The sequence below is a fragment of the Pteronotus mesoamericanus genome, unplaced genomic scaffold (assembly GCF_021234165.1).
Source record: "Pteronotus mesoamericanus isolate MK-2021 breed Mesoamerican mustached bat unplaced genomic scaffold, CSHL_Meso_final scaffold_651, whole genome shotgun sequence".
Taxonomy (NCBI): Eukaryota; Metazoa; Chordata; class Mammalia; order Chiroptera; family Mormoopidae; genus Pteronotus; species Pteronotus mesoamericanus.
In genome coordinates, this window is record NW_026555325.1 from 23,682,787 (window position 1) to 23,695,650 (window position 12,864).

Here is a 12,864-nt window from a genome sequence, read left to right on the forward strand (position 1 = left end):
TAGTTTTTTAGACATGGTTTCCTTTAGCTTTGTGAACAGATTTAAAATATCTCTTCTAAAGTTTTTATCTAGTAAGTCCAATGCATGAGCTTCCTCAAGGATAGTTTCAACTGATTCTTTTACTCCTGTGTATGGTCATTACATTTTTGTTTCTTTGCAAGTATCATACTTTTAAAAGTTTTTATTTTAAATAATAAAATATGGCAATTCAGAAAATCAGATTCTGTCCTCTCCCCAGGGTTTTCGTTCTTACTGCTTATTCAAGTAGTTGTTGGTTTAGTGACTTTTCTGAATTAATTTCTTAGTCTGTGCTCATTGTTGTGTTTGAGAACTGAAGTCCTTGTTTAGTTAGCTTAGTGGTCATCTGATGACCAGATAGAGATTTCCTTAAACATCTTCAACTAATAGTCTCCCACTCTTTGCTGAGGGTCTTAGTATGTGTGTTGGGGCATACCTTTCACACTCAAAGAATTTACAACTGTAGCTTAGTTTTTACTTCTTACTTGTATAAGAGCCTCAAGGTCAGCCAGAAGTGAAAGCTTAAGGCCTTCTCAGGTCTTTCCTGAGCAACCACGTGGCCCTAGGCATGCACACAATTCTAATGCATATTTCCTTCTAGATTCCCAGGAATATGTCAGAGTTTTTAAGACTCCCTTATGGACATCTCATTCTCCAGCTAAATACTTTAGTATTGGTGGAGCAATGGTCTTCCAAAGAAATTTGAACAATTCTTAATCTTTTATTGGATGCTATGGGGAGCCACTGGTGAAATTTTAAGGAAAGAAGGGGCATGCTTGTAAAGGCATAGCAGGAAAAAAAAATTTCCAATGGAGAATGGATTGAAGGGGGACAGACTGGAGGAAGGGAGATCAAGGAGACTATTGCAGCATTCTACGGAAAAAGTGATGCAGGCCTGAGTTAAGAGAGAATGGAGAAAAGGGAGTGGTGGGTTGGGAAAGCTATTTTACAGATTAGACACTTCATTAGGTGGGTGGCCAGTGGGAACAGGGATATAAGAGGAAGTGTCTACTCTCAGGTCAGACTGGGAAAACTGATTGAAGGATGAGTTCATTCACCAAAAATGTAAACAAAGGAGGCATAGGTTTTGGGGAAAACATAAAGATGAAGATCCAAATATAATTAATATTACCTATTCTTAAATAATTATGTATTTTTTAGATAGAGATGGAGTATCTTTAAGAAGGCAATTCTGTGTAATTGTGCTGCTCAGATAGCTTTGGGTTCAGATGCGGTAATCCCTCCTTCCCATTCACCCAGTAGACTTCATCATCATTCTTGGTTTATGAATGTTTTAAGGATGCTTATTATTTGCAGTGTATTTGACCAAGTGAGTGGGGCTTGATAAACATGCTGCCTTAAACAGAACGTGTACCTAAGTGTGATATAAACTTTCAATAGTCATTTTTGGGCGGTTTTGCTCTCTTAAAATCTAGCAGAGAGCAGACAATGGATAAAACGTTTGTTATTAATGCAAATTACATGAAGAAACATCAGCAAACGATTCTTTAAGCCCTGCAAATAAATTTGAGCTTAAAGTAGATGATTTTAACATTTGGTAACGTTGGTTCTACTTGAAATCCAATCCTTGCAAAGAGGTAAAGACAAGGAGGTCGGCAGATCGCGCTACAGGAAAAAGCATCTGACCGATTCCCCTTTTCACATCCCTCCTTTTTTTCTTTGTTTTTTTAGGTGACAAAGTAAACCTTTTAGTGTTCGAATAGGACCGCGGTGAACACCAAAGCGAAAAGCGTTCTAATCTCCGCGATCCTGCGGTTCTATATCCTAGCCAGTCACCTCCGGGGCTGGGTAGGCCGGCGTGCCAGAAACACGACGCGAGGAGGTGGAGAAAGAAAAGTAAGGGTGTAGGAGCGGCGGCGCAGCAGGCGGCACTATTGCGCCCCGCCCTCCCTGCCTAGCCGGGAGGTGCAGGGCAGTCTCAGCAGTCTGTCCCGGGCGCTCCTCCCGGGACGCCGACGGACTCCAGAGACGTCTCCAATTGGCCGTCGAGGGAACGGAAGCCGAAGCAGAGCAGTGAACCCGGAAGTGCTTCGCGGCGGAGGCCCGGGCGACTCTTTTTGAATGGAATCGGGCTGATTCATCGCCGGTTCGCGGAGCCAGAGCCCAGCCGAGTCTGACCCCTTGCTGCAGCCGCCACCGCCGCCGCGTCACCGCAGCTGAAAGACAAGGGTCCAGACCCCGGATTCCTGCCCGCCTTCAGGTAAGACGGGAAATCAGGCCCCGGAGGTCCGCGGAGACAGCCGCGCTAGGCCGCGGCCAGCTCGGTGCTTTCCTGAGTCACGTTGCCCTGTGGAGTTGCCACTGGAGGCCCGGGCCCTGACGGAGGGGCCCGGGCTTCTTCGTCTTCCTCGTGGGCCACCCGGGTGTCTGGCAGAGTTGGGTCTGGATGTGATCTCCTTCCTCCTGGCGTTTCGGCTTCGCTGAATTCACATTCTGGGAACCTAGCGTCCCTATAGAGGGAGAACCCGTGTTTATGGCCTCAATGTGTGCTCTATTGATAGTTACCCCTATTTTGCAAAACTCCAAATTAGACAGAAGGAAAAAGGGAGGAAGAATAAAATTAACTTTTAATTGTGAGTGCACGTTTGCCTTATCACTTGCCCTTCCCGTAGGCCTTGACTCTTCTTAGTGTTAGGTTTTCAACTCCCTTCATAAAACAAACCAACCCCCCAGAGATTCACTGATTTCTCACCTTGAAGATCTTCAAAACAAAATGTGGTTATTCCTGCTGTGCCTTAACTAACTTTCAGTGTGTCGTATCTGAGTTGTTTTGGTGAATTGATTACATTTACTGTTTTCTGTAAAGTAGAAATCTGCTACTGTTGTGTTACCTTCTAATTTTGTTGGGGACGTTACTTAGTTTCAGTCAAAAGAAGAAAAATACAAACTTTTTGAAAGAGTCTGAATATAAATCTGGTGACTGAATGAAAAAATCTTGAAATTAAAATGGTACCAAAAGTTGATAAAGGTTTCATGGAAGTGGCAGGAAAGAGGCTTTAAAAATTAATATAGAAATATAGTTCTAGAGTGAAAGTAATTTTTTCACTGCCCACAAAAGTATGTTTTTAGTGCTGATGACTTAGTGTTTGTGAATAAAGCAACAAAGACAGTCACTAGTATTGTTGAAATAACCAAAAAAGAACTGAATACAATTTTAGTGGAGATGATTAACAAAATGGTAACCTTGCCCTGTCATGTAAGCCTACCATCCTTCAAAGTTTAAATTATGTGGTTCAAACAAATGGTATGGGTTTTTGTGCATTTAGAGAGATTAAGACATGTAATGGCTCAGAATTAACTGAGTTACAATGTGTTTAGTGAAGGGGTATTTTATGAAAAGCCTGACTATAGTCTTAAATTTGTCCCAGAACAAAATTACATCAGGCCAACAGAAGAAAGTTTTAAAGTTATGATCTTTCAGTGAAGCCTCACCTGTTGAATTTAGGAGATTTTCCCCAAGCCCTGTACTTAGAAAATAGTATGTCACTGTTCTAATTGAAAAGCTGGATTGTAACCTTCCTGACATGAATTCTTTGTGTTTGGTTTTATACTTGTCATTTAACTGTGTGTTTAGTATCTGAGTTCAGAACCCATGTTTGCAAGTCAGTAATGAGAAGCAATTGTGCTTTTGTTTTTTTCAATTTCAATAAAAAGCAATATTCATTTCATAAATCACTGACCACATATGGAAGCCTCACTTGAATACTCGTGTGATTTCTTACTCAAGAACTTGTCATATATATCCTGTTTTTTTATACTCATTTGACATTCACATTCTGTTTTTTGATATTTTCATGTCCCCCTGTGTAAAACGAGAATTTGATTCAATCATCTCTTCCAGCTCAAAGATAATAATGATAGTAACAACAACAGCAACAACAGTTATTGAGTTATGTGTGAATATTCCAGGCACCATATTTGGTGCTTGTATTTGTTCTTGCAACAGACTTGAAATTGCAAGGTAGGTATTGGCCCCATTTTATAGATGAGGTAGAGGAAGTTATCTTGTTCTAGATCCTATATCAAGTAGATGTTGAAACCAGGATTCAAATTTAGGTCTGATTGGACCCAGAGCCTTTCAAGGGGTACTCTGCTATGCTTTCATTTTATGTATTTTTTCATGGGTTTATATCATGCCTCTCCAGGTAGATTGTAAATTCTTTCAGTACAAGCCACTGAGTTTCCTAGTGCCTCTGTTTTCTTATTACCTTGTACACATGGTAGTATTTAATAACTTTTATTTGAATGATGTAATTAGACGACCCCACAAGAGATACTAATGATAATTCTATCCTCACTGTTCTAAATTGGAGAAAATCTTGCTTTCAAAATCTTGCTTATATAATTAAGTTTAATGTCGACTCTTTGTGTTCCTTCCACTGAAGAAAACCCTTAAGAATGTGAAAGAAGTTCCTAATTACTTTCTACAAATCAGAGCGTATAGGAATTAGAAATACAGTGAGATCACAAAGAATTTAGCATCAGTCTGAGAAATAATAGTATTTAACTGCAGCATTGGTTGGAGAGTAAAAAGGGGAAATAAGAAACATAATGGTAAACTCAAACAGCTAAGGGCTTTGTGATTTTGTTTGAATTTTATGAATTATTGGGCTATCGTGTCCCTTGTGGAAAGGTTGAAAAGTTAAAAAAAAGAGTCCCATTAATCCAGATTAAGATAATTTTGAAAGATTTATTTTTTTAAGGTTATTCATGTTTCCATAAGTTTCCTATAAATATTTGAGAATGATACGTTTTAATTACAACATGAACATGATCTAACTATATCAGGTTCTAATCAGATAATAACTCAGGAGATGAAACAATGGAAAATCATTAACCTTTTGAAAGTACTGGTACTTTGTACTGTTTTAATCAATTAGAATATATTACTGTATGTATGGCCTGTTACATGTAGTTAAATACTTGATTCGTGTTATCTTCAGTGTTTTAAATAAAGTTAATCATATCACGAATGGGCTCTTGAGTTTTTCACTCTTTGATAGGTGTAAAAACTTGGTTTAGATTCAAGGACTTTTTGTATTGCTTTTTTTTTTTTTCCCTAAGAATTGGAATTATTCCCTTTTTATAGTATAACACTTCAATTTTATAAATCCTTTTGGTAAATTCTGCAAAATGTAGGTCCCGTCTCTCCATTACGGTTCATTTAGTACTGTGAAATATGTCCAGGGCATTGAAACTCCATAAGTGGCAAACTGTGTGTGAAGAAGAATCTGTGTTGGATGAACTGTAGCTGTGCTCATGGGATAGTAGGGCTGATGACAGCAGCTAGTATACATTGTTTACTTACTGTGTGCCAAACATTGTGTTAAATATTGTTTATGTCCATTGTCTTCTTTAATCTCCAAACAACTCTTTGAGATAGATGTTATCATTATCTCCATTTTCCAGATGAGGAAACTGAGGCTGGGAGAGGTGACTGGCCCAAGAACACAGAGCTAATAAGTGATAAGTATTAGAGCTGGGATTTGAATCCTGGCGCTTGGGCTACAGAATCATAGCTCTTAACTCTCATATACCAAGAAAAATTGTCATCACCATTTGCCTGCTGAGTTCTATGTTAGAAATATTAATAAGTTTTAACATAGAAAATACAGATTTCTTTTTGCTATTACAGATAATGCTACAGTGAATATCCTTCTGTATATCTAATATAATTATGTCTGTAGGAAAGATTCATAAAAGTGGTACCGTGGTACATGTACCTGAAATGGACAACATCCTTCTAATGTATCTAACTGCTCTTCATCCATCATGCGTAAACCTGGTCCATATACACCTTGTAAAGATAAGTTTCACATTTTAAAAAATGTCTCTAAGTAGGCCCTCTAACTCATTACTTCTTCTGGTTCTCCTTGCACTTGGAATTCTTGATATATGTGAAAATATACATAACGTAAAATATACCATTTTAACCACATGTAGGTGTACAGTTCACTGGCATTAAGTACATTCACTTTGTCGTGCAACCATCACCACCATCCATCTCCAGAACTTTTTTAATAAGACATTGACAGTTCATAATTTTGTTGAAGAGAGGATGGTCATCATCTTTGCTTGCAAAACATTTTATTTTTAGCTTCATAAACACCAATTAGAGTTAGTCCAATGGTTTTTTCCCCCCATTTCTACATTATTTTCTTTTAATCACCTCTGTGTTACACTTCAGCATTTATTTACATATAAACTGTATCAACATTTTAAAAGATAAAAGTCTATGTTACACATCTCTTTAGCAAAACAGGTTTTTGTTGTAAAATAGTGTGCGATGAAGTCCTTACTAAATACCTAACTGGATGAGAATGTCATCTGTCATTTTTGGTCTTAGAAATATTGTTGTTTGTTCATTGACCCCTTAAAGAAAAAATTTATTGAGATGAAATTTATGTAATATAAAATTAACCATTTTAAAGTTAACAGTTCAGTATCATTCAGTACTTTCACAGTGCTGTACAGCTAACACCTCTATCTAGTTTCAAAGCATTTCCATCTTTCTAAAGTAAAATCTGTTACTTTAAACTGTTTGGCAGTGTCTCCATTTTACTCTCTCCACCCAGCCCCTGGCAATCAGTGGATCTCCATATGTTTCTCAGGATTTGTGTATTTTGGATATTTCATATAAATGAAATCATAGAATATGTGACCTTTTGTGCAGACTTTCAGATAGCATAATGTTTCGAGGTTCATCAACATTGTAACATGTATCAATACTTCATTCCTTTTTATAGCTGAATACTATTCCATGTTTCATTGTTTATACAGGCAGTGCTAGAATTTGTTTATTTTTTTCTTTGATCGACATTTGGGCTGTTTCCACCATTTGGCTATTGTGCATAGTGATGCTATGAACATGCATGAACATGTACTTGTTTTGAATACCTGTTTCCATGTCTTTTGGATGTATACCTAGGAGTGGAATTGCTGGCTCATATGGTAATTCTATGTTGAACTTTCTGGAGAGTCCCAAACTCTTTGCAGCACTCATTGGTTCTTGAGTTTGAGAAAATGAATCTAAGATATGGTCATCTGAAGACGCATAATCTGAGATGTTTATATCAGTGGTTGTTAATTGGGAGTGATTTTGCCCTTTCAGAGGACATTTGGCAATGCCTGGAGACATTTTTGATTATCACTGCTGAGTAAGTGCAACTGGCATCTAGTGGGTAGAGGCCAGGGATGCTGCTAAACATCCTATAATACACAAGACAGCCCCCTACAACAAAATTTTTTTTGGTTCTTGGAATGTCAGTAGTGCCCCCAAAACCCTGGCCTATACCATCAGCTTTACTGTCATTATTAGGGAATAGAGTGCTGTTACTTCTTTACACATTTATCTTGTGATTCTCTAATAATTGTGAAACTTTTTTGGTTTGTCAATTCTCTCTTTGTTATTATGGGTGGGATATGGAAAATTCTGAATTCTCAACTGTGTTCAGTGAAAGCAAAAAAAAAGACTACAAAGATAATGTCTCTAGTCTTCTGTATCGTTTTGAAAGGTGAAGCAATGATTTGGGCGGCACAGTAAAAACGAAAGAATCATGAAGTAGCTGTAATGTATTTTACTGTTGCTTCAATTTGTGTGATTTTTATCATTCTTTGATTTCCTTGTGATTTTAGTCTTTTTTGCATAGTAGGAAATAATGGATTAAGAAATGATGAACTAATTTCTAAGATAATGAAAATAGCAAATCTCAAGATATAGGACAGATGACATTACAATGATTCCGTAATGTGTCATGTATTGTAATAATGTTGCAGTGGACCTAATATGGTAATTGCACAACTGAGTGAATTTTGTTCTATTTAAAAACACAAGTAAATTTTCTCATTGCTCATTGAAACACCTTTAGAAAGACTAAAAGTCATAAAATGTCAATTTTTACATATAATTAGAACTGCTCAAAAAATGAGAAACAAAATTTTGATATAGGACTAATTACTATGTTCTAGAGCTCCCAGGATGGTATTTCATATTATACCCTCTGGCAATTAAAAAATCAATTTTGATTTCTGTTTTGTTTTTAGGAATTTTGCTTCTCATAAAGCTCGTGTTATATTATCCTTTTTAGTTCTCAGTGTACTTATATTTTTCTAATTTATTTATTTTTTTAGGAGAGAGAGAAAAAAAATACTTGGATAAAATCATACCTGCCAGTATTAACAAGAACTTGACTTAGAAGAAACTTATCAAAGTCAACAAATTGAAGCTTTACATTACTGGAGTTGTAGTTACTGACCAGGTGAGAATTAAGAATATATTTTACTCTTAACTATTCTTTCAGGAGGTGATATAAGGATCTTATGAAAATATATCATTTTTAACACATGTCAAATTATTAATTAGATAACCAGATTTAAGGACTCATCAAAGTTATTTATTTTTGTTTGCTTTCTGTAAACTTATAAAAAGTAGTGTGATTTAGAACAGTTATCAGTGTATTTCATTTCCAAATCTTAGTATTTTTATTAGATCTGATTATTTTATCTTAAAATGTTTTAGTTTGTTAAATATTTTTTCCTGTTTGCTGAGACACATAATTTTGCTAAAAACACAAGTTTGACCTGCCAGATTTTCTTTCCCTCTGCTCCCCACATTGCTCATGTATATTCACAGCATCTGGAGTCTGTGTAAAGTCATCAGAAACATCACAGGGGGAATAGATAAGCTGAACACAGCTGGGAATCGACTTTGGCCTGGAATATATATACTGTCTAAAAGTATACTGTATACTGTTAGTTTTTTTTTCATTTATTTTTAAGTTTGTAAGCTTGAAATGGTCTAAAAGAAAATTTTTTTCTTTGGCGATACAATATAATCTAGAGAAATGTCTTTAATATTTTAAATTATACAGGTTTTACAGGTTTCTTTTTTCCCCCCCTATCTACAGCCTTTAAAGAGTGCTATGTACTGAATTCCATATTTTAGTTGAAGAATTTTAATGAGAATTTGATGGAGATTTTATTTGGAAATGTTGCTGTTAGGAGTATGAGTTATAAAGTGGAAATTTGTCTGGACTGTCCAGTTTTCTTCTGTGCCTTTTCACATTTTAAAATGAGTTTATTTGTTGTGAACCTCACAAACTTGTGGAGTGAAAGACAGTTAGCAAAGTATATGACTTCATTTCTATAGAATTCAAAAATACCAGAACTAACCTCTGCTGTTAGAAGTTCAAATTCTACCTTTGCGGGATTGTAGAGACTGGGGAGGGGCATGGGGTGTTCTTAGGTGCTAACAATGTTCTGTCCCTAATGTGGTGATTGTGGAGGTGTGTTCACTTTGTGAAAGTTCCATGGCTGTCATTTGTGTGCTCTTCTTTATGGGGACTTGAATAAAGTTTGCAATGTTAACATTGTTAAATATTCTCAGGATTAAATTATTAGCAGGACTCAACAATCATCATAAAGACACTAAACTAATAATCATAAGTACATTATTGAGCTTCAGTTTGTATAGCAGTTTAACTTGTTAAACAGTATGGACAAATGACTAAACATCTGTTAGCATTTAAGTTAGACTATATTTGTAGTGATACCATTTTCTAAAGCATACACTTAGGAAAAAGAGGAATTTTAAGACATACTAACAAGTAGGAAAAATATTTTATTCTCATGTTTAAATATTTAGTTGTACTGGATATTAATTTTTGTAATTTAATTACTCCTTTTTTGTGTATTTGAGGCCATATTAGTACTCTTGCTGTTTTTTCCTTTGAGTTTTTTGTGAAATATTTAGGCTTACACGAATGTCTTCTGTGGTTATTGCAGACATAAAAAACAAATTAGATTGATGTTTCAAAGTTAATGCTCTCTGTATTGATTAACTCTAAGATTATAATTGAGAAAAGCAGCTGAATTTCCTTAGCAAAAAAGGTACATATCTCCACAATATCTGAAATAACACACAACATCTGTGTAGGTTCTAAAACACTATCTTAATGCATTTATTGTTTACTTTTAATATTTCTTTTAATATAATGAGTTCATTTTTAAAAAGCCTTTGATGCTAATTCAGAGATCCATAATCTGCTCACAATGTCTTTCACATGTAGTTTTGATGATAACTGACAAGCTGTAAGTTAATTAGCACAGAACTTACTAATGAGGATGTTAAAATTTAATTTAAAAGTGAGGATTTTTATTTGTACACTCTGGACAAATTGAAGGAAATTCAATCATACATATGATAAGCATTTCAGGCACTTTTTCATTATTCAGGTACTTATTAGATAACAATAAGAAAATATAATTAACTTAATGATAGCAAAGTTTTGAAATTATGCTAAGATTGCTTGTCTTTAAACTGGGGATAACCCAAAACCAAAGCAGTAAAATAAGGTCTGTTAATTAGCATGGAAGACAGCTTCTTGAATTAATATGTGGTGTTAATTAACAGGAAGTCTGATGTTGTGTTGTAATTACCACCAATATTTTTGACATACTGAGTGACTGAAGGTGAATTATATAGATAGCAATTGAGTAAACACTTTTGTGCTTAGAAACGTTTTCTTTTGTTTCTGTTTTCTAGAAACATGGACAGACTTCTTAGACTTGGAGGAGGTATGCCTGGACTGGGCCAGGTTAGTATATAGATGCTCAGTATTTCTTTGTGTGTAAACTGCAAGCCTTCTTCTAGTTACCCAAAGAGAAAGAAATTACTCCCAAGAAAATCCCCTCATAGATAACCTTATGGTAAGAAGCTTACTTTAGTGTATTTCAACACTAAGTAACATGGAGAACATTTTCTACTAACTTAATTTTCACCTAGGAATAGGAATTTCTCTGGTTGCTTTGATTTAAAATTTTGGAATATGTGAGAATATCAAACTTGCATTTTAGTAAAAAAAAAAGACTCAAAATATCTTATTTGGGGGTTTACAATGTAGACTTGAAAAGTAACACATGAAAACGTAAACATGGCATATTCTTGGTAAGATCCAGAAAACTGACCCATAGTATGTTTGTGTGACAATCTTAAGACTGATAAATTCCTGTTAGTAATTATGATACCTGGATGAATTAATAAGTAATCTCCCTTTTCTTTAAATTTGGTACTTTTCTTTTACATTTTTATTAAAATTAAATGAGTTTTTAGTTGTTTTACTGTTGTAATTTATCTTGTTCCATGCTGTTGAGCAAATGACCTCTACATAGACTTCTCTCTCAGGGTATTCTATCTACTTTCAGTTAAAGAAATTTATGCCTCTTTTGAGTTCTACACTAATCACCATTTACTCCTCTGTCAATATGAGAGATGACTATGTGTTGTTCCTTTCTTTTATGAAATGAATTGTTTTATTACCAAATTTTGGGATTGTTTTTATAACCCACCTTTAGAACCCTTTTAGTTACCAACTTTACCTCATTTCCTTATTGCTGTCAAGACTTCGTCTTCATTCAAAATAGTCTATATTTTGAAACAAATGGTTGTGTAAGAAACCATTTTCTTTGAGATTTCATGAAATTTTTAGTGTTTTAGAGGCAATTTTTCAATAATTCTTTGATTAGATCTAAGATCTTTGACTAATATTAATATATTAGTCATGGTTTATGACTAATATATTTTTTAGAAAGTCAAATCCATTTTGTGATTCTGTATAATATATCCTTGCATAGATTTCAGTTATTTTTTGTTTATTTTTGTTAGTTTTAAATATTCTCATGTTTCTCTATTGTCAGCCTGTTTCTTCATGATTAGTCAGTTTTGTAAAATGTAATCCATTCTCTTAAGAGGCCTAAGCATCTCTGAACTTGATGCTTCCAAAGCCGCTTCTGTTCTTTTGTAAATATTCTAGATAGCTTCTGGAATTTCGCTAACTTATTCTGAAATTAACAATAAAAATGTTAAGACATAAAAAAGTGTCAGAAGTGAGCTGAGGTGATATGTAGGTACTGCAAATTTACTTGCAAAGTATAGGTAAGGATGTTGCCAGCAGAAATTTAATGGAAGTTGCATCAAATTTAAATACCGAACTAACTTTCCATAAGCATTAGATGCAATAAATTATATACCCATATTGGAATCCACACTGGGAAATTGCTGGACATGATATAATGTGTTACTGGCTGCAAATGGAGCTACATCATATCTCAATGACCACTGCAAACCTTTGCATTTGTAGAAAACTAAGTTTTGGTTCCATAACTTTACTTTGGTTTGTGATAATTTAATCAGTCCTTGAGTCCTCATTTTTTTTTTTTTTCTATTTGAACTTAAAAATACATTGCTTAAGAATCTGCCATTTCATGTGTGTGTTTCATCTCCCTAATCAGATGGCAAACTCTCAAGGGAATGATTTGTGTTCTTTCTTATTTCTGTGATATCTCCTTTATCAATAACTAGGTATTAAAGGATTACAATTTTTTCCTAAAATTTATTTTACTCTTGTTCTAGACTAATTTGTCACATACTTACAATGTTACTTTTGCAACATGAAATGTTAAGTCTATTGTCTTTTAATAAACAGGAATAAAGTGCTGTATATTGTTTATTTTTAATAAGAAGTCATTATCTTTGGATTAATAATAGTCCCTCTTGCTGTTAGCTAATGCATAGCAGCCAATAAAAGTAGAAAAGGAGACATAAGTTGTTTTATCCTCCAAAAATCAGTAGAGAATGTGACTATCTTAGCATTTAATGGAAAAAGCAGAATTTTTCTCATATTTTTCCACCAAACATGCTGGTAAGTTTGTGGATGGCCCTTTTAAAACATGAGAATAAGAGTAGAATAGGGTTCTTTATCCATTCTAAGTACTCTTACCTTTCCTTAAACAGAAGTTACCTTTCTCTTTTCCATGGCTAATCTGTCA

The 12,864-nt window shown here is 34.8% G+C and overlaps 1 protein-coding gene across 1 annotated transcript in view; it reads left to right on the forward strand.

Annotated features, from left to right (window-relative positions):
- Positions 1 to 1,975: 1,975 nt before the first annotated feature.
- Positions 1,976 to 12,864, forward strand: part of PSMD14 (proteasome 26S subunit, non-ATPase 14) — a 94,966-nt gene continuing 84,077 nt past the window's right edge. The window contains exons 1-3 of the mRNA XM_054562600.1: positions 1,976 to 2,239; positions 8,170 to 8,297; positions 10,583 to 10,634. Coding sequence (XP_054418575.1) covers positions 10,587 to 10,634 — 48 coding nt within the window. The 5' untranslated portion in view covers positions 1,976 to 2,239; positions 8,170 to 8,297; positions 10,583 to 10,586. The remainder of the gene's footprint in view (positions 2,240 to 8,169; positions 8,298 to 10,582; positions 10,635 to 12,864) is intronic.